This window comes from Sycon ciliatum, chromosome 3, assembly GCF_964019385.1.
Source record: "Sycon ciliatum chromosome 3, ocSycCili1.1, whole genome shotgun sequence".
NCBI classification, from domain to species: Eukaryota; Metazoa; Porifera; class Calcarea; order Leucosolenida; family Sycettidae; genus Sycon; species Sycon ciliatum.
Window position 1 is genome coordinate 32,181,827 of NC_088645.1, and position 27,691 is coordinate 32,209,517.

The following is a 27,691-nucleotide window of genomic DNA, read 5'->3' on the forward strand; positions in this document are numbered from 1 at the left end:
CTTGTTGTTGTTGTTGTATACTTTATTTATAGTGGAAATCAAAACAGGCAAAATGCCTAATAACATTGGACCCACTGTGAATAACATGTTAAAGGATATTGTGGAGAAAAAAAAAAAAAAAAAAAAAAAAAAGTCGATACGAGAGAAAAAGACTTGTGAAGTTGTTTTTGTTTTTCTGGATTACTGTTGCGTTTTCTATTGTTTTCCTTTTTCTTACTTCTATTGTAGTATCCCTGCTTTACAGTTAACGCATGACTAGTACTTTGCATGACTCTTATAATTACTCTTGTTACTACTTTCGGACAAGTCCTACATCATGTACCTCACATATGATTTGATTACATCAGGAGTACCGCACTTCTAGAAGATCATAGATTCCATGCATGCTGCTGTCATCACTTCTAGTATCACTTCCTTGTAGTTACTAGTCATGTACAGTCATGACTCATGTACATGTATGTCATGTTGTTCCGGACTATTCCAGACTTCCCACGTCATATGCCCGATGAGTAATGTTGCTGACTAAATTGCATAATATAGATATCTCATCTTCTAGAATACCTCGCTTAGTCATTATGTTAATGTTACGCAATGCTCACTTCATCTACGTGTATAGCAATGATGATCTAGGTTTACTTCTCCACTATTCTAGAACTTGTACTAGAAGGATGATTTCGTAATCACTGCAATGGCTTACTAACCTTACTTTCCTACCGCCGCCTGCTTTGCTATACATACTTTGCTTGCCTATAAAAGCTGCTGTCTTTTCTGCCACCAGGAGATTAGCTCAGATTAGAGCTGAGCTGAGAGCAGAGATCAGAGAGAGAGCAAGTTCGCTTTCACTTTGATATAAGATAACCTCCAGGCCGTGCCGGAGTAAGTTCCGTTACTGTAGTTGACTGACTGTGGGTAGTAGCCTCCTAGCCTCGCCGACGCACGTTACATTGGTGCCAGCGGTGGGATACGTTACATTGATGGCAGCGGTGGTTCAATTTGATAATTGCTAGATTCGAACCCATCTAGTATCTGTACTGCAATGATGGCAGCCGCGCTACAGAATTGATGGCAGCGGTAAATTGTTTTATTGGTGTAACCGGTACCAGCATGGGCCAATCTGATGCGTCAGTCGCCGCTACTCCTTCGCCCGCCATGTCTCCCCCTAGCCTGAAATGATGACGGACAGCGTCTCTACCGATCAAGCTCCATGTCCAATGTAAGCTGATTCCAGGTATGGCATTCTCTTTCCTGTCTTCCTTCAGTCTTTCTATTCTCTTCAGTCTTCCTTTATGCGAGTGAGTGAATCCAGTTTAGTCCGGTAGGCGTCCGATCATGGTGAGCCACGGTCTACCTAGCTAACCTGGGACAATGTGTGTGAGAATGCCCTTGTGTACTCAGTTCGGCTTGGAACTGCGATTTGGCTGGCAGGTTGTGCCAGGGTTGTGCAGCAAGTCAACTGTAGTTTTTTTCGGTCCTGTTTGGAGGACAATATTCCCTTTTTGACCCCGTGAGATGGTGAGAACCTGGTGTGCTTCTATTTTTTGATTTATTATCAGTTCAGTTCTTCTGTCTACTCTAAAAATGTTATCATTTCCGATATTATTTGCCATATCCCGGTTGACGCTCCACAAGCAATACGCTATCTACTACTATGACGTTCACACCGCCTCCTATGATCTGCTGCTGAGCTCGAGCTACTACTACTACTACTAGTGTCAGTTGTCACCCTTTCGTCCGAATATCAAGCACTCTGACCTGTTCAAAGATTCAAGAATACATGTACGTGAATGCAAGTCAGTTGTCCAGTCCACCTACTGACGGTGCCTTCTAGTGAGTACTGTTCATCATACATCATCGAACTCTCTGTCAAATCACGAGGGCGTGATTTAGTGTAGGAAGGGAGGGTGTAGTATCCCTGCTTTACAGTTAACGCATGACTAGTACTTTGCATGACTCTTATAATTACTCTTGTTACTACTTTCGGACAAGTCCTACATCATGTACCTCACATATGATTTGATTACATCAGGAGTACCGCACTTCTAGAAGATCATAGATTCCATGCATGCTGCTGTCATCACTTCTAGTATCACTTCCTTGTAGTTACTAGTCATGTACAGTCATGACTCATGTACATGTATGTCATGTTGTTCCGGACTATTCCAGACTTCCCACGTCATATGCCCGATGAGTAATGTTGCTGACTAAATTGCATAATATAGATATCTCATCTTCTAGAATACCTCGCTTAGTCATTATGTTAATGTTACGCAATGCTCACTTCATCTACGTGTATAGCAATGATGATCTAGGTTTACTTCTCCACTATTCTAGAACTTGTACTAGAAGGATGATTTCGTAATCACTGCAATGGCTTACTAACCTTACTTTCCTACCGCCGCCTGCTTTGCTATACATACTTTGCTTGCCTATAAAAGCTGCTGTCTTTTCTGCCACCAGGAGATTAGCTCAGATTAGAGCTGAGCTGAGAGCAGAGATCAGAGAGAGAGCAAGTTCGCTTTCACTTTGATATAAGATAACCTCCAGGCCGTGCCGGAGTAAGTTCTGATACGTTAGTTGACTGACTGTGGGTAGTAGCCTCCTAGCCTCGCCGACGCACGTTACACTATTACTTCGCATCCATGCACACTTCACATCTTTTCAAAGCATTCGTCTAGGGATTGATTTGAATCTTTTACACAACCTTGTACATTTGCCTTGAGTTTCTTTGGATTGGACTTTTTTTTAAATTTTTCATTTTGATTTCATCGTCGAGTTTCATCCCTTGTATCTTTGGTTTTCTTCCTTCTTTCCATGTCGTATTGTTTGAATAAACCCGTTTTGAGTCATGTACATGTACATGTACTAGTAGATGGCAAATACAGTGCTGCTCAATGAAATCCAGTCCAGTCACCAGGTCACTCAAGTACGCACCGGGCGTCTCGCAGACCATAGAACACTGGGCCGCGAAATGGTTACAGTAGGGAGGTTCCGGAGTACGATTTTTCGTGCCAAAATCCGTGGAGGCTCTACGGATTTTTTATACGTCGTTTTCGAGCAGTGAAAAGTTCCGGGGTATAGTACGGAACTTATGTGTTTGCCGTCATTGCCTAGGCTACGATCGCAAACACGTCACATTCCCGCGCTATGCCTTTTTATTTTGAAAATTTGTACCGAAATCAAAACTTCCCGCGAAAAATCGATGTTTCTCGTACCAAATTTGTACGCGAAAAATCTTTCTGCACCCGATGGCGCAAAATCTCCATACGAAGCATGGTTCGTATGAAAGCCAGTCCACACGGATTCTCGTGCCGAAAAATCGTATGGAGCACGCCTGGAAAAAATCCGTAGCGCCTATACGGATTTTGGCACGGAAAATCGTACCCCGGAACCTCTCTAATACTTGCAGGTGATCATGGTGTTGCGACTGGATTTCATTGTACAATGTCATGTACATGTACATGTACATGTAGGTCCACATGTAGCAGAGTGTGGGGTGTAGATCTACTAGACTACTACCCGCTTGTGTGCTCCGTGGGTTCTTTTCTTTGACTTTGGGTTCTCTTCATTTGCTTTGAGTTTTTTCACTTGCTTTGATTTTTTTTTCATTTGTTTTGAGTTCTTTACATTTTAAAATTGTTTTGGATTTTAGTTTCATTTCTATCATTGATAAAGATGGTTTTTGCCCGTACAAGAGGCTTGAAACACTGGGATTACCCGCTGACGGCTGAGTGCGAGTTCATGCTGAAGCTACAAATAATTACAAAATTTAATAATCATTGACATTGCCCTTGGTTTGACAAAGCAAAAAATGAGTATCATTATAATCTCATGATACAAGTGCAATATAAAAACCACTAGAGGAAACGCAAAAAGGTAACAAGATTACGTAACCAAAGTGAGAAGGCACAGAAAGAAGTGTCAACCTACGAATAGAACTTCAGTGCAACAACGTGCTCTTTTTGAGTCTTTCTGCTTACACAAAACAGGCTTATGAATACGGATACAAACTGCCTCAAGGACTTTCAACTGTTGGACATAACGCGCACGACACAGTACAGAAAATGAGAGTCATCAGACATACATATACATGTACATGTACACACCAAGACAGACAGGACGAGATAACAAGTCAAGTGTAGATACACAGCCGACTTCTTACGATCAACACATTCATCCGCCACATCTCTCTCGTTCCCATCCGACTCCTCCTCGTCCATCTCATCGTTCTCTTCCTCGTTCCGCTCGTCATCCTCACGATCATCATCGCTACCATCATCTGCCTCGTCCTCTGTCTCTTCACCACCGTTTCGTCATCCAATTCCTCTTCCATCCTCTGATCATCCGTCTCGTCCTCCGTTTCAGTACAGACCACTTGTCTCCCATTTTGCTAACTGCTCGTCCCGTGACCGGAGTTGTTCCTCCAGATTCGCTTCACTCACTGACTCATGATACTGCTCGACCCTCCACCTGTTGGTACTGTTCGCAATGCGCTGTCCTTGGCCGTTTCTGGCATAAATCTCTGTGGAGTAGTTTGCTGTTGCCCTCTGAGGTCTCTGGATTAAGGGTGTAGATTCAGTGAGATTGTCTGCATTGCCTGTCTTGCTGAGTAGGTGCGGGGGGGGGGGGGGGGGGGAGGGGATAATAAATCACTGATTTCCATCGGAGAACAACCATTTTTTGAATTTCACTTTGCATATTGGACTTGGAGTTGGATGGGGAGCCAAGGATTCATTTAATTTAAAGATTCGCTATAGTGTCCAGTGTCCACTAACGCCACCAGTTACTAAACAATCACGTCATGCGATAACATTGCACGACACTGACCGACGCCTACTGACGTTCTACAAGAAGTACAGCGCTGTTTTACTGAGGCGTTCGGTTTTGCATGATTCTTGTTCGCATAGCTTCCCCATTTTATTGATCTTCGCATCTTTTGAGCCACACAAGTTGTGTGGAATGTTGCTTTGCGTCCAAGTTGGAAGGCTGTTGGAGTGTGTGTCCAAGATGTGCTAGAGCTGTTAGCCAGTTATAAGTTGCAGAACGTCAGTACCGTCGGTCAGTGTCGTGCAATGTTATCGCACGAGCTGATTGTTTAGTAACTGGTGGTGCTAGTGAACATTCGAGTGTACCTTGTAGTTCCTTGGTCCTGTTTCTTTTCTATAAATCAAATTAATCCTTGGCTCTCCATCCGAGTCCATTCTTGCACACCTGATGAGCCGTCCATATCTACATGTACATGTATACGGCGAAACGATCGTCGTGTGAAGCTGCTGTTTGTGTTACCGCTGCTTAGTGTCCATGTAAAGTGTCATGGTCGAGGTACAGTGCTGTTGTACCGAGGCGTTCTGTTTTGCATGATTCTTGTTCGCCTCGCGTCCCCTTTTAGTCATCTTCGCATCTTTTGAGCCACACAACTTGTGTAGAATGTTTTTTGCATACTAGTACGTGTAGGGTTTACCGGGTGTTAGCGCCGTCGTGAGTTCCCTTCGGGAACGGACACGATGATTTACTTTTTACATGTACATGTACATGTACATGTAGCTACGGGAATACATGTAAAGTCAAGCAGTACTGTGGCCCACTAGGCATTGGCGGATTATGCTCGAAAAGGTGGCAGATTCTGCTCGAAAAGCAGTGAAATTGGCAGAACCATACAAACCTTAAGTTATGGTGGGCAATTCATCGAATTCTGCTCCATTTTTTTATCCACATACCAAACATGCATGACACTTACATGTACCAGAAAACGTACTGAATTCTGCTAATTTTTCTGCCGGCATTGTACGTCGGTGCCTATGGCCCACTACATTTGTAGCAGAGAGTTTGAACATTCGGTGTTTGCCTTTTGGTATTTCCTGTGCATGGAGCCGATACCGGAAGCGTGGGGAAACTACATTTGTATGCTGGCATTAGGGCACCTGAACATGAAAAACATGGAACCGTTCCACCCCGCAAATGCTGAAACTGCTACTCAGTGCTATGCCGCATTATTACATGTATATTTAGTATGCGAAACGCGTTCATGAAGACGATTGAAAGTGTTGATGATGCTTTGGGCCTGTCCAGACTAGGTAGAAAACCACGTAAACACGCCGTAAACATGCTTGTTGCCAAGGTGAGTGACGAAAAGTGGCCGATAACGGGGAACGTGGGATTCACGCGGAACGTGAGTCGAGGACCCCTGTACAAAGCACGTTTCTCATCTACGTGCCGTTTTCGCAGTGTTTGTTGTGTGAGAGTCGATCGGTGGAGTTTTCGGATCGCATTTTTTCTAGCTGTTTCCAGCTGCTGCAGCTTGTTTTTGCTTTGCCGTTTTCATAATGCCACACGTCCGTTTCAGCTACGACTCTGAGGCGATATTGATACAGTCGTGGCTGGACATGCAGAGAAATCCCGGGGTCTGGTGAAGAGGAAGGTGTTGTAGAGAGAGAGAGATAATTCACTGACGACTCGCGCGAGCATTTGAAACTGTTTGGATAGGAAGTAGAACCCTGCTCAGTTGTGATGAACGAAATTGACGACCTGAAGGCCAAAGCCAGGGACTTTTACTGGAAATACACGGCGGCCACAACCATTGGTTCATCAAGCGATGCTATAGCGGGCCTCGACCGTGACGCTGCGCTGCCGCGAGAGTGTGGCCAAATTTCCGTACCTGGAACAGAGTTCAGGGTGATGTTCCTTGCGCTCGGCGTCAGTACCGCCATCGCTGGGCCGCCACTCGTTTTTGTAGCTAGCTGGGTAGCATTATATACTATGTACATTCAAGAGTACATTACAATAGACCGATCCCCTTATTATTGTCTGGGTTCGAGCAAGGGGGCAACTCCGCAGTCGCGTGGGATCCTGCTGCACACACGCGACCAACCTCACCGCGGCTGTGCGTGACTTCTCGCATGCGAAGTGCAGAGCACACGAGATCTACATGCAGTGCAAGCCTGTCTACAAAAAATGCCACAAGGACTTTTGATTTGAGCTGTTTTGTTTTTGTTTAGACGTCTTCCTTTTTACGACTTCAGGATGCCTTCTCAGAACATTGCTGCGTTCCTCACTGTCAGAACAGGAGGACGAAGCAAACAAGTCATTTCACTCCTTTCCTCGTGTGGAGCCACAGCGGCCTGGAGCAAGCGGATCCAGGCTATTCCCCGTGAGGAAGGACGTAGTTTTAGGGTCACTCTGAATATTTGAGTTGCAGCGATCATTTCGATCCCGAAATCGAAATCGTTTTGCCCAGCTCTACAAGGACAGGATGAGTCCAGGAAACCAAACAGCTGTCCTACGGTACCAGGTTTGCTTTTCGCAAGAGAGTGGAGTATGAACGCCCTGCTCCCCATGATCGCAAAACAGTATTTGCTGAGCCTAGTGCAGTTCGGTCATGGAAGTGCAGCGTCTGCATCACGAGCTCCCCATGCTCGCAAACCAGTATTTTGCTGAGAGGCAACGGCACTTTGAGTTGGAAAGGAACCTGGCTTAGTGCAGTTTGGTCCTGTAATGGAAGTGCATCATCTGCATCAGGAGTTGGCAGCAAGTAGAGCTCGTGTACAGAGTTTCGTGGAGCAGTTGGACGATGTGAGGACTCGGGTGAAGAAAGCCGAAAAACAGCTTACGTACAATAACATAAAGAAAGACTCTGAGCCGCTCCAGTTTCTGACTGGTTTGCCGTCAGGTGTTTGGACCGCTCTGTGGGACTTCTTTGAGCCTAGCCGAGAAAATGTACTGCGCCGCGCCAGATCTGCGAAGACGGAAGCTGAGGGACGGCGGATACAGTTGGAGGTGGCCGTAAATCGCCAATGAGCATGTAATGGAGGATCAGCTGCTATTGGCATTGATGTGTCTAAGCCTGGGCCGAATGGAACAGAAGCTGGCATGCGTGGCACAAGTTAACCATCCGTTTCACGGTATATAGCTAGCTGAGCTGGAAAGATGTCTTGTTCCTCCGTTTGGGCATGATCCCCATCTAGGTGAGCTGGCGAGATGTTCAGTCATCAATGCCATGTACCGCAAGACATTCTGCAATGGGGATGAAACAGTTCTATTTTGCCATGCACTTAGGGTTCTCGCACCGGCACGGCACAACAAGACCCAACAGATCCTTGCGCTCTTATTTTCTCCCATGGTAACATTGCCGGTCACAACACCCGGTAGCCAGTCACAGATGCAACCAAATCAACCAGGTTCTTTTTTTGCAATACTGAAACCAAAGGTATACCAATATTTGCATCGAATGCAGTGATGATTTCAATACTGTTCACTAGTACTATGCATTACCAGACTGGCATATAATCATGATAATATTATCCATTTCGCAATCACTGTCATTGCTTTCTTAGATCTCCAATCATCAATATCGGACCATAAACCGTCTACTAGTATCATCTTATATTATTTCATCATTAGTATCCTGCTACTATCCTCCTCTAACGATGAGCTTGAAAAAACGAAACAGCTGCGTGCATTAGTTCGGCCAAGAGCGCATGGTGGTGGCGGGTTGAGGATGTAGTACAGCGGAGTATGACCGAAAGCTCTGTCACGATGTATTTTATTAGGAAGGTATAGAAACGGAAAAAAAACCTGTATCTTCATCTTGGGCGTAAACAGCCCGTCTCACATTAAATATACTAGAAAATAGTTCACTCTGAACATGCAGTCTTCCTAAGAGAGAGAGGGGGGGGGGGGTATATTCATAGGTTCGAAAGAACCGCACACACACTTTGCTGCAGACAGCGGCAAGCTTTGGCCCTCGTGCTTCGAAGAGGGAGCAGTCCACTGCGCTACGCTTGCGATTAACAGCAAGCTTCAACTTTTCAAAGGTACGACTCATCACTGGCTCTGGGGTAATGTTCCTGGAACAAATGCCCCATTGCCGACTGAGGGCCAGGGAGCACGCAATCTGCCTTCCTGGGCGAGAAGTGTTCCAGCATAAGAAGCAGCACGTATGCATGCTGACAAAGACCACCATCACCACCAGCCGGCACACAGCACACTGTTCTTCAAACACCATCCACTCCGTCCATGTGTTTGCATTGTCCTCCTCTAGCTCTTCACGCTCAACAAATACCGCGCACTGCTCATCGTTTTTTTTGCTTCCTCTGGGTTGGCTAGCCCTTCGACTTGACAAAACAGCGATCACCACTGCACTGCTATCGTCACCTCATAGCAGTCGCTTCCACCAGTGGCTTTTCCTGTCTTTGCAAGGTGTCCAAGGATGGCTGCTGTTGTCACTACAGGCAAATCAGAAGTACTTTAGTGGCTGATGTCCAACCAGATCGTTCAGTGGAAAATCGATTTTTCCACTTCAGGGCTGCTGATCGCGATCGCGACTTGGTGACTTGGCAGCACCACGGTTACCTTCATAGAAGATGGCTCTGGAGAGGAAAAGGCAGACCAGAAAAAGGTTACTATTGTCTTCAGCACCGATCTCAAGGAGAAAGAAATACGGTCTGCTAAAGCCTAGGCACAAAATAAATCTCAAAACACGATTCACGATTCGAATATTTCAACAACAACAAAACTCACCTCTGGAGTAACTCCTGTTTGTGGCCCGAGATCGTTCCCTCCCGCGCCTTGAAAAAATCCTACAGCTGCATCACAGTCCATGTCTTTCTCGGAGACTCTGCTCCTACCAGCAGGAGGTTCAGCACCGCTCGAAGCCATCGCAAACTACTTGAACTAAGCAGAAGACATTCCAAAACAAACCTGAAACACACTGTCAAAGATGCTGTCACGTTCAAAAACTAGCTCGATCGCGAGTGAGGTTGCCCCCGTGCTCGAACCCAGTATGATAAGGGGATCGGTCTATTATGACTATACTCTTGATACATGTACATAATGTCATTGTATGACATGTCCATGACTTGTAGCACCAACCGCATCTTCCCGCCGGGCCGTATTCATGTTTCCGCGTGCACTCTACTTCAAGTAGAAATACTACATGTACACAAAAGACCTTTTCAGACACTTCAGCTTCAACCGCCTTTTACATACCAGCTGCACTCCTGCTGTTGCACACAACTACATGACAGGGCTCACCACGACCATACAAAATTCAAAAAGCGTCAACCACCAATTTGAATGCCGCCAAAGCCAGAGTTTGTGCAGTCATAGCGGCTACGCACCCGAGTTCATGCTCATCGATGTACAGCGATGTACAATCTAGTCGTAAAATACCGGTATTTTACTAGTCGTAAAATACCGGTATTTTACGACTTCCTGGGCTACTCTGTACAGCGAAGGGCCAGTGCCGAAGCGAATCTTGTTGTTTGATGTCGAGAAAGACACGCGGAGAAGACGTCCTTTCTCCAAGCAATCTTGGTCATTTTTCTCAATCCGCTGGTGGGTGTCGACCAAGATATGTCCGTGGGGTACTGGTGAACTTGAGTCCTGGCATCTACAAGAATTTGCCGCGCCTAGCTAACCAATGTTGTCAGTAGAACTCAGCGTTTCCTGATCGCGACTCGGCACACTCTTTTCTGTTTGGCCTCGCAGCTTTCACGCTGCGAGTGGGGAGTTTCCTTGTCACAAATGAATCCCTTAGTCATGACCATGATGAGAGGTGACTAGTATGATCCCTGACTGGCATGAGTCCTTAGCTTGAGCCAACACGAAGGTAAACTCTTCACTTGGAACGCTTGCTGTCTCCTCCGCCCTTTCTTGTTGCACTTGCAGATATGCGCACGGCTGCCAGTTTTTGTTGGTGCGCGCGGCGACGCACGGCCGACCTTGATGTCTTCAAAAAAGTAGAACAGCGGTTCTCCTTGGCCGATTCTCATCATCGATAGCTCATTTTCAAGGTCTTGGAATTCTCTATCGGTTTACCGTCCCCGATTTCTAATTTTCTCTTCATTCACTTGTTTGCACGCCTTCGCGTTTGAGTGATTTCACCATCCGATCTCAGCCAAACGAAGGCCAAATCGAAAAATTCGAGACGGTAACCCCCCAAAGACACACCTTCTGAACACGAATCCACAATGGCCTAATGTCTAAAACCAACGAATACAGCCAAGCTCCACTCAGAAAACACCCCACAATTGCAAGAAACAGCCCGTTTTGCTGTGCGCTGATTGGTCAAATCCAAATGACCGTTATTGACGCTTTGTATGGTCGTGGTGAGCCCTGACATTGTAAAATTAATGACCTTACTCTTGCCAGAATGTTACCACATTATTCCAGGGTGCGACAGAGCTCTCCGCAATTGAAGAAAATGTTGAGTCACCTCCACCATTACACTGCGCTCTTTAGCCGACTAGACCCTTCTGCACACAACCATCACCATTGCGAGGACACTTCCGTAGACGATATTGATAATTCTTTCAGACACCTGTTTCGCTAATGTATAGCCCATCATTGAAGATAGATGTTGAATGATTAGAAATATACTTGAAGTAGACCAAACTGCTATTATAATAATATTATAATAGCAGTTTGGTTTACTTCAAGTATATTTCTAATCATTCAACATCTGTATGTGGAAAACCCTACATGTACATAATACATGTAGGGTTTTCCACATACAAAACTGGCATACCTGTTGTGATAACGCGGGAAAAGGAAAGTGTGAAGTACTGTAAACAATGAGCCAGAACCAGTGTACTGCAGTGAGAGTCTGTGTATTGCACTTGTTCGAGCGCCATGAAGGCCTGCAAACTCACCCCACGACCCGCCGACGTCGACAGCCACAGCAGCCAGCCCCTGGGGCATGACACTGGGTAGGTCTAGACCAAGCCAGGGAGTGCTTGCCTGGTCTACAACTACAAATCACTTGTGTGTCTGCCAGTGCAGTAGTGCATCCACGGACAAAAATGAACAGGTACACGTAGTGGTACAGGTGACAGAGCGAAGTGTGGACAGCGCACCGTGTGTACGTCACGTATTCTGAAACGGCACGCCGTTTTTGTGTGGACAGGCGTGTATGAATCGCATGTACCGTATTTTCCGGGGTATAAGGCGCACTTTTTTTCGCTAAAAATCGGACCAAAATCGCCCCTAGGCCCTGCGGCTTATACACCGAATATACTTGCGCGAATGAATGCTTAGCATACATCAGTATGCATGCTGACGTCATGTGACATGTCATTCGATCGACTCAGCTTCGCGCAGATGACATGGACTGATCTGTACTACTACTACTACTAGACTGTAGTCAACACAGACCAACATCTCTGGCACTCTGCAGCAACCTGTGGTGCACTAACACTTCATAATCTGATCTAACATGGTATTTAGCTCCATAACCATAATACATTTGTAGAAAGGCCATTTGTCAATGAGCGTGAAAAATCTTGGTTTGTGGGTGCGGCTTAGACTGCGAATACCAACTTTTTGTCAATATTTTGCCTCAAAGGGGGGGGGGGGTGCGGCTTATACCCCGGTGCGGCTTATACCCCGGTGCGGCTTATACCCCGGTGCGGCTTATACCCCGGTGCGGCTTATACCCCGGAAAATACGGTACATGTAGCTACTATTTTCGTTAGATTGACAGCATGAAACAAGGTGGAGGACACTGTGTTCGGAAACAGTGACCTTACTACAACCTTCCGCGTTTTTAATCAGTGTTAGGTTATAATAGTACATGTACAGTACTAGTAGCCGAAATAGCCATAGGCCGTTGCCTGTCTCACTGCTTGGGTCACTTGAACTGGAACCAGGCAAGACTCATTTCTACAGCACTGTTCAGCGTGAAGTCTTTGATGTACTTAGGGCATTTTCCGCATACTGACTGTTGATTGTTGCTTCTACCAAGACGTTACGACATTGTTATTAATATTAGCACAGTGCCTTTGAAAAGTTTTGTTCACATGTCTATCACGCGAGAAGAGTGTGACTTTGTAGATAGAGCGAAGCATGGTGCCATACCACGCACCAAATGTGTACAAAACTGAATTCTGCAAGGTACAATCTCATCAGAGTGAAGATGCTCGCTCGAGGTAGCCACCCCGTTTCGCCCTCGTTCTGATTCAGGCCTGGGGTAGTCGTTGGACGTTCACGATGTCCTTTTTGAAATGCAGGAGGCTGTGATGTTGTCTGGTAATTCGGACGATATGTATAGTGAAACTGAGGAATGTAACAAACTTGTTACAGATGCCTTAAACCCAACGTTTGCCCATGAGCCCAACACCGATCATGATTATGTCGCAGTAGAGGGCGATTCCATACTCTGCAGGCTATCCAGGCTGACGTTGAAGCCCCTGATCACCGGACCCTTGCACAACTGGCTCTGTCTACTGTTGGTTCTAACAGGGAGTGGTGTAGTGCACGGGGCGGACGCAGGTGAGTGGTGTACGCGGATTACTAGTACTCAGTCGTTAAAGAGAACGAAATGATTTTTAAAGCTCATGTGTATTACAGTGTAACTCTTCACTTCTCTAACTGAAATACTTGTTACTACGAATATCGTTATCATTAAACAAGCGTTTCGGAGATTGCAACTTTCTTCGTATCGCAACCAAGGTGACGGACTGTGCGGTAGCCATTATTTATAGCCATGCAAAAACTAAATAGCACCAAATAGAGCAAGAAAGCGAAGCGAGAAGCACAATATTGGCAAGCGTACCTCACTCCAGGTGACAAACAAAAAATAGAAAAGGCGAAGAATCGCGTGAAACTATCACTTGAACAGCCAACAGGCGGGACAACAATGACAAAATCAAACCCACAAGGTACTGCGTGGACAGTTTGCGGGTGAAGTCATGGGATTTTCGGGATGGGATTGGGAGAAGAGCAGTCGAGCTCACGAATACATAATGGACTCGGACGGAGAGCCAAGGTTATATTTATAGAAAAGTTATTTCTACAACTTAGAACTTAGAACTCTGACTCACAACGGAATTTGCCCAACGTTTTCATTGTGTGCCTTTATGTACGCCGCTCTGCCTGAATCAGGTATTGAGCACTTTCGCAGAACCTAAGCATACTGCCTTTGTGTATAACTAATTACTTTGAACCTTCCAAGTTGGAAGTTTGCTGGAGTGCGCATCCAAGATGTGCTTGAGCTGTTAGCCAGTTAGTTGCAGAACGTCAGTATCGTGGGTCAGTAGGCATATGCGGATAATGCCGGCAGAAAAATTGGCAGAATTCGGTACTTTTTCTCTGGTAAGTTTCATGCATGTTTAGTACATGTATATGGATAAAGAAATGGAGCAGAATTCGAGGAATTGCCCGCTACAAGGTTTGTATGGTTCTGCCAATTTCACTGCTCTTCGAGCAGCATCTGCCACCTTAGCGAGCATTATCCGCCGATGCCTATAATGTCGTGCAATGTTATCGCATGAGCTGATTGTTTAGTAACTGGTGGTGTTAGTGGACATTATAGCGTACTTTGTAGTTCCTTGGTCCTTTTTCTTTTCTATAAATACATAATGATTATTATTATGTTGAGCCGGAACTTGCGGTGATTTGCCCGGAAAATGTGCTCGGACCAGCACTTAGACTTGAAGGGCGGCATGATTCCGGGTGGGAAGTATCCGGGCAAGCTGTGCATGCTTGTGGCGCGACTCTGCGTTGCTCAAGAGCGACCCTACCCTGCGCTTCTACATCATGATTGTATTGGCGGAGCGACTCCTGGTACTTGGTAGAGACTTACTAGAAAGCGACTCGGTCTTTCCTGTTATTGAGTGCTCCAGAACGTACCTGTGTACCTGTGACCATTGTACTGTGGACGAGTACATGTACAGGTATGTGTAGTTCAGCAATGCAATTCACAAATGCAATTATTAGTGTGAAAATTGCAGGATGGATGTGTATTTTAGATCCAAACCCGTCTGGCGATACTGAGAATGGGGCACTCAAGTCAAAGTGCTGAGCCGCAGTTCTCGAGGGTAAACTTGATGAGTGTTGAACTGGCAAAGGAGCGCATGTCAAGCCAGAAACCTGCACGACTCTGACTGTGCTGGAAGTGGAAGACCTCACAAATACGTACACCCATGTACAATGTACATAAAATCTTCATGTACATGTACATTGTACATGAAGATGTATATCATGTACAATGTACAAGTGCAATAATAATGTACATGTACATGTACATGTACATGTACAATATGATGTACTTTACAGCCTATTTTACGGGCAAAATATACACAGCGAAGAGACCATTTGGATTGAAGATGGTGTGTGTGCGTGTTGTGTGTGTGTGTTGTGTGTGTGTGTGTGTGTGTGTGTGTGTGTGTGTGTGTGTGTGTGTGTGTGTGTGTAACTTACTAAGGGTTTCCATTTAATGAAGTGGCTGCAGTGGAGCTTGCGCACATTGAAAAATAAACACAATGAGTATTTTTCCCAAGTGTTCCAAAAACGTGAACTCAAAGTTCTAGAAAGAAAAAAGGCAAAAACACGCAAAGAACGCAAAAACAAAACCACAACAGCATAAAAAAGACATGTACATGTACATGTACATGTACATACCTACTTAGGTAAACAGCAGCAAGTTAGTTCAACTTCAAGTCAATATAATGTACATGATCGCACATAAAAATCTGGTTGCTAGCAACACTGGCTCACATTCAATCACTGCTTTTCAATCACTGCTTTTCAACAGAAAAATATTTTTCTGGTGAAAAGCAGTGATTGAGTGTGAGCCAGTGTTGCTCACGACCAATTTTTTTACTTATGAAGCTGCGTGATGCGTCCTACAAGATTTTATGATCGTACATGCACATGTACATGTACAGTAAGATCGGGCGCCGAAGAACACCCAGGCTGGAAAACCGGCAAAATTTAAGAACAGTCCAGGCTAGAATTATCAGATTTAAGAACACTTTTAAAATTTGGAACATTGTACATGTATGGGAGGTGAGTACATGTCATGTACACGTGTAAACAGTAACTGCTACATGTACAGTCATTCCCATTTATGACACCCACTAGTTTAGAAGTACTACATTGCACTACATGTACATGTACATGTACATGACAAACGTCATGACGACTCGCCGCGCGCGTGTGAATAAGAACGGTCTGGCTAGAATCAAAAATTTAAGAACTTTCCTAGGCTGCGCTCGAGCCCCTGCGTTCTTCGGCGCCCGATCTTACTGTACATGTACTTGAATTTAGGGCACATGGTACTATTTGGGAATTGCACTCTTGGGAAACTTTGGGATGAGTAATGTTTACGTTATTTGAAGGACCGGTACTTACACTGTTCATTCATACTTTGCCAGGAATGTTTTGATATGATCATGGGAGTCCTTTGGTATAACAACATTAAAAAAAACAATGCATACCACTTACATTCCTGCCTTCAGCACGCAAGAATGCGCATTAGTATTCGTATACGCATGTGTGTGTGTGTGTGTGTGTGTGTGTGTGTGTGTGCGTGTGCGTGCGTGCGTGCGCGCGTGTGTGTGACTGTGTGGTGCGCGCGGGTGATATACTGGTTTTAGGTCAGTTCCACCACACCCAACACGCGTGACCAATACATTGAAAGTGATTCACGCTGCAGCTAGCTGTGTTAAAGGGGAAGTTAAGGCAAAAATTAAAATTTCACCAGTTGTAGTCTTCGGGGTGCTGAGTCGAATGGTCTTGGTCCGAGAAAGCTGAGACGCTCCCTTCCTACTTGAATCCCAATCGAACTCGCGCACTTCCACCGAAACTGGGTGACTGCGCCCTACTAGATGGGGATTTGTATGCAAAATGTCACTAAAAGCGCCATTTCGTTCTTATAAAAGCACGGATGACCGCGATTGGCCCGTATGTTGTAGTCTTTTGGACGCTGAGTCGACTGGTTTTGGTCCGAAAAGGCTGCGATGCAGCGTTCCTCCTTTATTCCCAATCGAACATGGTTGAAGAAGCGGTCACGTGCTCCTGGGTGCCCAAATCACCTGGTCACCACGCCAGCAGGCGACAACTTTCACACCAAGGTTCAACTCGAGTGACAGGACTGCACCCAAAAAAGGTCAAACAGGCTAGTAAGTTGTACCCTGCAGGCACGGTGACCAGGTGACGGGCGTACGCAGCAGCACGTGACCGCTTGTTCAACCATGTTCGATTGGGAATAAAGGAGGAACGCTGCATCACAGCCTTTTCGGACCAAAACCAGTCGACTCAGCGTCCAAAAGACTACAACATATGGGCGAATCGCGGTCATCCGTGCTTTTATAAGAACGAAATGGCGCTTTTAGTGACATTTTGCATACAAATCCCCATCTAGTAGGGCGCAGTCACCCAGTTTCGGTGGAAGTGCGCGAGTTCGATTGGGATTCAAGTAGGAAGGGAGCGTCTCAGCTTCCTCGGACCACGACCATTCGACTCAGCACCCCGAAGACTACAACTGGTGAAATTTTAATTTTTGCCTTAGCTTCCCCTTTACATGTTGCGAGCGTGTCAACGCTACACAAGCAGGACTGCGCGTGCAGTGCGTGGCTGCCTAGTACTAGATCTACTACTAGACTGAGTACTAGGCAGTAGCCTGTAGCTAGTACTAGTACTACTAGTAGTAGACTAGTGATGTACATGTACTTCGAACTACATTACAATTCTTTTTTAAATAATTGTACATGACTGTATCGGGTGTACATGTAGTTGCTAATGCTAGTAATGGGGAATCCCAGGATCGAAGTGCTTCGAGTTCGAGTTGTGCTACTACTGCCACAGTACTACGCATTGGGGGACAATGCTGGAAAAGGTGGCAGATTCTGCTCGAAAAGCAGTGAAATAATAATTGGCAGAACCATACAAACCTTATGGCGGGCCATTCCTTGAATTCTGCTCCATTTCTTTATCCACATACCAAACATGCATAAAAGTACCGAATTGTGCCAATTTTTCTGCCGGCATTATCCGCAAAGGCCTACACAGTACTGTCAGTAGTGGTGTGGATGAAGTCGGCCAGTGAGCGTACATGTACATGTACATGTACATGTACATGTAAACAAAATTTATTGTATGTGGTGGATGTGGAACTACATTGTAATTTCAGTCATCTGGGAAATTTGTAGCTTCATAATTATGGTTTTCCCACATACATGTACCTACTAAATCACGTGATGATCCCGAGAAAGCATTCACTTCATACCCACCTTCTTTGCCTTGATTGATGCATGTACATGCATGTACATGTACGTGTATACTTTGAAGTAGGATAATGAGTGCCAGACTCACAATGTACCTGTACATGTAGCTCTATTTGGCGGGGTTTGCAGCTCTTTATAAAAATGCTTTGCTTCACGGAAACGTATTTAATTGCGAAGAGCTGCGCTTCGGTCCTCTGAGCTGTGCTGAGGAGCTCTAACAGAGCGAACCAGTTGCTGTCCACAGGTTTTCGGCCATTGAAGAAATTGTTGAGTCACCTCCACCATTACACTGCGCTCTTTAGCCGACTAGACCCTTCTGCACACAACCATCACCACTGCGAGGGCACTTCCGTAGACGATATTGATAATTCCTTCAGACAGCTGTTTCGCTATGACATAGCTCATCAGTGAAGGTAGATGTTAAATGATTAGAAATACACATGTAGACCAAACTCCTACTAGTACCGGTATTATAATGCATATACATGTACATGTATATGCATGGTTTTCCGAATACAAAACTGGCAAAGCTGCTGATAACGCGGGAAAAGGAAAGTGTGAAGTACAGTACATGTACTGTTGACGCGCATGGGACATGCATGCGGCGTCAGAAATTCGGCGCGCAAAATCAATCCCTATGACTATCAATGAAGAAAGAATGAGCCAGAATCTGTGTACTGCAGTGGTAGTCGGTGTATTGCACTTGTCCGAGCACCATGAAGGCCTGCAAACTCACCCCACGACCCGCCGACGTCGACAGCCACAGCAGCCCCTGGGGCATAACACTGCATTGCTCGCCCGTCGCGCCAAGACGCTTGGCAGTTACTAGGCGCTTCGGTTTGTCACAATTCGTCTTCCCCTTTCTACGTTAATTACGAAAACTAGAGCCTCCCAAGTTGGGTGGTCTGTTGCTTTGCGTCGTCGAGTTGTAGTAAGGCCGGTACATGTATGTCCAATAGTCTTACTAGTTTCGTCATCATCCAGTAACTTTCGGCATTCTTTGTTGCCGTAATGCGTAGCTCGTGCTCTTCTTCGTTGCGCTTTCCTTCCCCTCTTGAACCTTTCCGAGAGCCTTCCAAGTTGGAAGGTTGTTGGTTTGCGCCTTGGAAAAGTGTCGGAGCTAATTGTAGGTGTCAGGTCGCCGAATGTCTCAGGACCCCTTGTCAGTTTTGTGTCATTTTGTCGCACTCGCTGACAGTATAAGATCTGGTGATGTTGGTGGACAGTTAGTCGTAAACTCGTAACATTTTGTCCTTCTTTTTTCACCATAACATTAATTATTTTGTTGTTTATTGCTCAAGGATCGTCGTCATGTTCACGTTCTTCAGCAATTCACTGCAGCGGCAGTCGCTTCTTGGAGGTAACATGTGCACGGGTAGAAGGTTATCATCGAGTTCTCTACAAGCGCGCCTGTGGGTCTGGCTCCCGTCGAGAAGTAGCCCTGGAGGAGAGTGGTGATGCCTATTCCCTAGCGGTGCTCCCTGGCGAGGTTACTCCCAGTGACGTCATACTGGAGTGTGTGCATGAACCAGACTTGAGCTCTCCTGCTCGGTCGACGGATGGGATTGCGCACCCGAGTAGCGAGCTATTTTCAATCGAATCTGATCCATTGTTTGAAGGTATGCAACGCACGTGTGAGGCTTGGTATATTTCGAATCTCTCTCGGATACTAAAATTCATGCTCAATCTTCTTTGTCTGGCTGTCTGTCTCCCTGTCTTTATAATTATTATTCATTCCCTCTACACATACAGACACGTACATTCATTAAACTATTAGCACTCAAGCTCACACACACACACACACGCACACACACACACACAAACACATACACCATTGGACCATTGGACCATTGGACCATTGGACCATTGGACCATTGGACGCCACACACGCGCACACACACTTACAGTATACATGCACTTACACATCCGCATACACATACACATGCACACACACACACACACACACACACACACACACACACACACACACACACACACACACGCACACACACGCACACACAGCAGTGCCTTTTGTGTCTTTTTCTAATTGAAACGCTGAAAAATGTGACCGTCAGGTTTGCCCTGTACTCTTTATGGAGGACTGGGAATTATTATTATTATTTGACAAGCAAACACCTCTCACCGCACTACGAGTCTTGACACATTCTACAATAGTTCCACCACTGTAACCAATGTGCACACAGATACACCGTCAAATCCATTCACACTAATCTGCCCATATTTCTTTCGCCAGGAATGTTGTTTTATTAAAAACACGTACATGTACATGTACATGTACATGTACATGTACATGTACATGTACATGTACATGTATATGTACATGTCTACATGTACATGTACAATGTACATGACCATTTACATATACATGTTCAATGGTCATGTACATGTACATTCATTTTGGGCACCCTGTAAGGAGAATATAGGGTCTGACTGTTGGGAATGCCCAAGTAAAATGATCAAATACAATGCATTATGCAATACGCTGCACACCCTAGTGTATGTCGCCATGTACTCGGCGCATACATGTACATGTACATGTGTATGTACCTTGGGTGCGCTGTAAGAAAGCCAAATGGTTTGTTGAGAATGACAACGTAAATAAAATACCACACAATCATTACCTGGCTAATATTCTTTCTTCTTCTTCTTCTTTCTCGTCGCTTTCTCGGCTGCGTTCTTCTAGATTCGTGTATCATTTCCCGTCTTGTTTGTGATCGCTTCTCGGCCAACATCAACATCTCGTTAAGCTATCCCCATTGCTGTTCGATGTGCGGAGGGCCTCTCATCGTTTCAACTCTAGCCATGAGTAAGGCGCCGGCAGAGACACAGGAATTGAAAGGCTCTAGCATCCACACCGCTGGTAAGTTGCAATACAAGAATGAACAAATAAAACCGTTATTTTTAAAATTATTTTTAAAATCTTCCACTCACTTTTGTGTCGAGCCAATAATCATTCGCATTCGGTCAATTATTATAAACTTAGATCTCGTCAAAGACCTCGACCGTTATTTTCATAATTAGTAATGACTCATTTGATTGCTCAATAAGAAAAATACTACACACACATGTATCAGGAGTAGGGGTGTGCAGATAATCCTCGAAAAGGTGGCAGATTCTGCTCGAAAAGCAGTGAAATTGGCAGAACCATACAAACCTTATGGCGGGCAATTCCTCGAATTCTGCTCCATTTCTTTATCCACATACCAAACATGCATGAAATTTACCAGAAAAAGTACCGAATTCTGCCAATTTTTCTGCCAGCATTATCTGCATATGCCTAACATGATGTTTAGGGTACGGTGGAAAATATTATGGCCGTATCTCTGCATTGTCCACTCAGCTTCCCCATTGAGTATGTTGTCCTTTTGTCCAAGTCACTCCCTAATAAGGCCTTCCACTTTTTCCAACTCATTCTGGAAAGGCAGAATTGACTGTGATGACCAAAGGTGGATTGAGCGATCTAAAACACATGATTGTATCTGTGTGTGTGCGTGCGTGTGTGTGTGTGTGTGTGTGTGTGTGTGTGTGCGTGCATGCATGCATACACATGTACATGTACATGTACGTATGCATGGCTGTTTGTGGGTGAATGTGGATATGTGTTACTATTGAACATCCTACTCAGCACCAACACTCAAGCTGGGATCAGAAATGGCAACAGTGCGGACCACAACTAACACCAGTAGTAGCGTCCAGGGCAGCAGCAGCAGCAGCAGCGACAGCAACAGCAGCAACAGCAGCAGCATCGGGCTTGAACTAACCCTGGGACTGCTATTCAGTCTACTCTTCATTCTTATTGTGTTCGTCATCCTTTGCGTACGATATCGCCTCACAAGGAGCAAGCTGATTTCCAAGTCGTTTCGGCCCACACTTCGGCCACAAGACGGCACTAATCTCGTACCATCACACACTCCTGTGCTGCCAATTACGCCATACACTGCCTTTGTCCGAAGCAGCAAACCGATTCCGAAGTTAACAAAGGATGGCTCCAATGCTCTATCAGTACACACTCCCGTTCTGCCAAGCACGCCAGTGGTCGATATTGCAGCAAACTACATCGACTTTGTCCCAAGCAGCAAACCGACCCCGACGATATCCAGTCGACCTCGGTCAACGGATTGCGCCACTGGTATTCCAGAACACACAGCCGTTAGGTCTAGCACGCCAGGACTGGCAGAAGGTGATAATGGATCTCGCTATGACGTAAACACACTGCAATACTGTCACGCATATGTCTCAGGAAGTGAAAAGGAAGACTCTGCTGTTCGACACCCCAGCTCTCCCCCAATACGGCTACCGATCTTGTATTCACGTCAAGCCTCCCTTCAGGCTGGGCAAGACAGATGCACTACGCCGCCCTCGCCATGCAATGCTTCGTCAACTGTTTCACCATATTCCAGGTCGGAAGTTTTCCAACAGGCCAATGAAGTTAGCGGCAGGCTGTCCTTGCACTATCCACAGTATCCAGACCATGGGTGTACTGCAGATGCTACGGTGAATAGGAGTATTGTACCAGAGTTATCTCAATGACTCAAATCACTGTGTTATCTTTGTCAAAATAATCACATTATGCCAGTCTGAATGTGATGCACGGTAATAACATTATGTAAGCGATTTTTGGCCCAATCAGGGAGCCTTCTAGACTAGTAGTACAAGTCGGCAATGAGTAGTACCTGGCTATAGCGCCCACTCCGGTAAGATGCCACCTGTCTTAGCGACCACCCATCCCATAACAGTATACCAGAACATGCCTCCACAAGCCTGCTAACCCGTATTGAAAGGCCTTTTAGGGTCATCTTTTAGGGTCATCTCAAATCCCATACCATGTCTTAGCAAACATTCTGACCTGTGTATTAACGACCACTGTTCCTGAAAATATTAACATGTAAAAACATATCGGGCTCAAATCCTGCTTCATCATACAATCCAACTTGATCAGACTACCACTGGCTGAGATGGACAGCTCTCCAGTGCACTGTGGACCTGTTGTGGTGAACTCCCTTACGACACGCTTCACTTTACATGTATGTGTAGCACAGCAGATCATTATTAACAGTAACAGCTGTTCAGACAATAATAATTATGTAGGTTTGCAACGGGAAAACCAAAGTTATCATGTCACAGAAGCACTCGCGGCCAGCGCCTCGCAGGCAGTCCACAATGCCGGCTGTCATCGTACATCGTCCCCGGGACCCCAAGCATGGGAAAATGTCACATGCGCAGCAAGCGTGACTCGCAGCCTTGCTGGCAACGAACAGCAGCGAGACCTTCCTATGCAAACAAGTTTGTTTGAGCACCTTGGCTTGCAATATCAGCAGTGTTGTGCGAATTTCCAACTTCCACTTGCTTGATGTGCGTGTGGGTGATAAAATAAATTAAGCAATAGAGCGAGAGAAATCTTATACCTGGTGATCAAAAGGGTCGGGGACTCGGGGATCGGAAACGGTGCATGACGCAGGACTACAGCCTACAAGAATCAAGGTAATGCAGAGTACAGCATGAATGGGTGTCATTATGGGTTATGCTATGTCGGGCATGCACTCAGGACTGTCTAATCCTAAGGCCCTCTTCAGACTAGGTACAAAACAGCCTATGTCACACTTACATAGAAGTTTCCAAGACAACAACAAGAATCTGGCGGGAAGCCTAAAAAGCTGCCCAATCCTTTCAGGCAGGGTGCCAACCCTTGTACAAGGCAACTTTCCTGCATTTATCGTACTTACTATTATTATAACGCACACACTCATGGCCAAGGCCAATCAAGGAGGAGGTGAGGGCGATTATAGCCAGTCATGGCTACTTTCACCAGGCAGTTGTACGAACTTTGTACATGTACCCGGGTACGACTGTCCGCTGCTTTCACACATTCTAGGTCCCTTGCGCAATTATTTCGTAGGGTCAAAGGTTGCCTGTATATTGAATGTAAAATGTGTAGTCTGAATGCAGGCATGGAAAAATGTTGCCTTTTAGGTTTTATGTGATTTTGTACTGGATTTTCTATGTTCGTAGTCTGACGAGGGCCAAGCTAAGTGGTAGCGTGAGAGAAGCACTTTAATTACTCTGTACCTGTTTACTGGCTCATGAACTACAAATACAATGTAACTAAGACAGTAAGAGGTTGTGTGACAGTGATAGGCAGGGATACTGCACTACGACCAAAGCTGTTCCACAAATCCGAAATGATGATTTACATGGCGTAGATGTTTGTTTAGAACACATGGAGAGCCATGGATCATGGACATGATGGAGGAGACAGACGAAGAGGAGTTTTCTCGTTGTGGCTCTGGCGATAGCGTCTCCACAAGATGTAGCGATGCTGAAGTAAACACTGCACTAGGAGTGTACTCATGCATTGACAAAGTTGGAACAGGATGAAGGAGCGGCTATGAGCAGAAAGTGGAGTGCGTTCCAAAGAACTGCCTTTGTTGAGTCCAGTCCAGGCGAGTAGGCTCGAAAAAAAGAACTAGAATTACTCATGGACTCAATACCAAGTCCATACATGTACATGTATAAGCTGTCAGTAGGGGTGTGCGGATAATGCTCGAAAAGGCGGCAGATTCTGCTCGAAAAGCAGTGAAATTGGCAGACCCATACAAACCTTATGGCGGGCATTTCCTCGAATTCTGCTCCATTTCTTTATCCACATACCAAACATGCATGAAACTTACCAGAAAAAGTACCGAATTCTGCCAATGCTTCTGCCGGCAGAATCCGCCGGACCCTAATATTGACCTGACCATGCATGAAGTATGGACTCAGATGGAGAGCCAAGGATAAATTCATGGAAAGGAAAAAGGACTTAGGAACTGCAAGTTACGCTAGTATAATGTCCACTAACACCAGCAGTTACTTCCAACTTGGAAGGCTCAGGTTCGGAAAGGTCCAAGAGGTAAAGGAAAGCGCAACGAAGAAGAGCACGGGGTATAACCAAGAGCAACACCATTAAATTTTACGGCTACATTGGTGGTTGGTAGACAATTAATCAGAACTCGTAGCATTTTGTCCTTTTCATTTATTTACCATACTTTCTAATAGGTTCACCATCCGAGTTCAACTTACCTACTTGAGTAGTTATATTTAAACTATTTAATTAAAATTAATGTTTGTCTGTGTCCAGAACCACTGGGACTCAAGTCACTAGTAATATTGACATCATCCCTAACCACCGGCCATATGGAGACCAGCAGCAGTAGCAGTGGCAGGCCTGCGCTAATCGATGGTCTCTCATTATTAATTTGCACTTGCCATTTTCCTAGTTGCACTAGGCGTGAGGGGCCGGAGAGTATAAGTTTTTATTGTCCCAAGATATCACCATTGTAGTTCTGAAAATGCGAGTAAACCTATTCCGAAGTCGTTCCCACCATCCTGTCACTCTCCCTCCACCATCTCCCTCTACCCCTCAACCTCTCCCTCTCCCTCTAACTTTCCCTCTGTCCCTGAACCCTCTCTCTCCCTCTACCCCTCAACCTTCTCCCTCTCCCTCTAATTGTCCCTCTGTCCCTGAACCCTCTCTCTCTCCCTCTACCCCTCCACCTTCTCCCTCTCCCTCTAATTGTCCTTCTGTCCCTGAACCCTCTCTCTCTCCCTCTATTCCTCAACCTTCTCCCTCTCCCTCTAATTGTCCCTCTGTCCCTGAACCCTCTCTCTCTCCCTCTACCCCTCAACCTTCTCCCTCTCCCTCTAATTGTCCCTCTGTCCCTGAACCCTCTCTTTCTCTCCCTCTACCCCTCAACCTTCTCCCTCTCCCTCTAATTGTCCCTCTGTCCCTGAACCCTCTCTCTCCCTCTACCCCTCAACCTTCTCCCTCTCCCTCTAATTGTCCATCTGTCCCCGAACCCTCTCTCTCTCTCCCTCTACCCCTCAACCTTCTCCCTCTCCCTCTAATTGTCCCTCTGTCCCTGAACCCTCTCTCTCCTTCTACCCCTCAACCTTCTCCCTCACCCTCCCTCCTACGACCCTCTCCTTCTCCCTCTATCCCTGCACCCTCTCCCTCCTATGATCCACACCAACCAAGTATCACCGAACCTCAACGTTTAGTGGACCTTTCCACATGTGACGTGGACCACCCCAGTGACACCACACGTGCTGAGCAGAACAAAGGGCAATCTCCCGTGCCTGCGGTGTCAGATCCCGCTCAGTGCACATTCACAAAGGGAAATATCTGAACATTTTCAAATCTCATCACCTCTGCCTTCCTCAGCACTAAACATTGCCAGGTGCAGGGTCGCGTACTGTGGGAATGTCCCGTGGAAATCACTGCCTGGCCACCTTCTGCAGCATCTTCAGAAGTTGAAAGACCTTGTTCAACGAATCAAGTGTATCATAAACCAGCATTCCTGTAACTGTTCTGGGCACACACACACACACACACACACACACACACACACACACACACACACACACACACACACACACACACACACACATGCTCACACACACATGCTCACACACACACACACACACACACACACACACACACACACACACACACACACACACACACGCACACCATAATTAACAGATCCTTTAGTTCTGTGAAACCACTTAAATCACATACCTGATGTGGTGTCAAGTGACAGTGACTGAGTTTTGGTGTGAATGTAGGACTTGATTGGTGTGAAGAGGTTTTGGCGATCTCAGCCACCCCAGGGATCCACCGTTGCACATATGCGAAACTGCCCAGAGCCTTCCGCAACATTTTCTTAGTGTCTGGAATAGGTGTAGGTAGCTTCGTTTAGGCGACGGTAGTCCATCGCCAGCCGTATCTTCCCGTTCTTCCTGCGTGCCGCCACTATTGGTGCGGCCCATGGTGACACCGATGGGCGGATCAGGCCCTGCTTCTCCAGATAGTCAACTTCCTTACGCACCTCTTCACGCACTTCAGGATGCAAACGTCTTGGTCGTGACCACGCAGGTGTCGCTCCAGGCTTTAGCCGAATCTCATGACACACTTGGTCACGAATAGTCGGTAACTTGTCGCCCTCTACCCAGAATAGATCGCTGAATTCACTGACCATCCTGGTAATAATTATAATCTTTGTGTGGTTGGCTAGCCCTCGGATCCACTTCATACCCTGATACGTGCCGCTGCGATTTCCGTACTTCCGTCTTGGTATGTTGTGTTGCATCCCTCGATCCTGGCAAGGTAGTTTCAAACCTCGGTTCCAGCGCAGCGACCTTGGTGCCCTTTCTCAGTACCTCCTGCTCCCTGTTGAGGTTCATCATCCTTAGCTGTGTTGTCGTCTCTGTTCCCAGTTGAAGGAGACAACACATTGCCTGGACTGGATGGTCTGTCTCGCTGCTGACAGGCTCCACAAGGTACTCTGCCCATGGCTCGGCATTCTTCATCTCGCATGCCACCCACACCTCCCGTCCAAGTGGCAAGACGACGTCCTCCGCCACTACTGCCAGTGCCGAGCCAGCCGGAGACGCTTTAGGTCGGTAGGTCCTCTCTAGCGCAACCTTGCATTGTGGCTCACCGAAGGACAGTTCACCAGTCTCCCAGTCCCACGTCTGGCGGCCCAGTCTGCTCAAGATATCAGCACCTGCTAGGATGGGCACGATCAGGCCTCGCACGACGTGAAATGGGTGGTGTGTCAGGGTGACTCCTCCAATTGTGACTGTCCGGTACACCAGCCCGTCAAAATTTCCTGCAGTTCCATCGACGCCGC

At 46.1% G+C, this 27,691-nt stretch overlaps 1 protein-coding gene and 1 long non-coding RNA gene across 2 annotated transcripts; one reads left to right on the forward strand and one right to left on the reverse strand.

Annotated features, from left to right (window-relative positions):
* Positions 1–8,277: 8,277 nt before the first annotated feature.
* LOC135812681 (uncharacterized) lies at positions 8,278–9,753 on the reverse strand. Its single transcript, XR_010552919.1, has 2 exons — positions 9,514–9,753; positions 8,278–9,362 (listed from the first exon to the last, which is right to left on the reverse strand). It is a non-coding gene; the product is annotated as an uncharacterized LOC135812681 (long non-coding RNA).
* Positions 9,754–12,893: 3,140 nt separating this feature from the next.
* Positions 12,894–23,133, forward strand: LOC135811979 (uncharacterized). Its single transcript, XM_065325261.1, has 4 exons — positions 12,894–13,263; positions 19,301–19,618; positions 20,704–20,880; positions 21,646–23,133. The coding sequence occupies exons 1-4, from the start codon at positions 12,996–12,998 to the stop codon at positions 22,548–22,550; spliced, it is 1,668 nt and encodes a 555-aa protein (XP_065181333.1). The 5' UTR covers positions 12,894–12,995; the 3' UTR covers positions 22,551–23,133.
* The last annotated feature ends 4,558 nt before the right edge of the window (positions 23,134–27,691 follow it).

Excerpts from the sequence above, each read along its gene's own strand:
- LOC135811979 (XM_065325261.1), top strand. The coding sequence starts at position 12,996 with ATGCAGGAGGCTGTGATGTTGTCTGGTAATTCGGACGATATGTATAGT. Across the intron at positions 13,264-19,300 it reads AGTGCACGGGGCGGACGCAG|GATCGTCGTCATGTTCACGT; the intron begins GTGAGTGGTGTA and ends TTATTGCTCAAG. Across the intron at positions 20,881-21,645 it reads CTCTAGCATCCACACCGCTG|CACCAACACTCAAGCTGGGA; the intron begins GTAAGTTGCAAT and ends CATCCTACTCAG.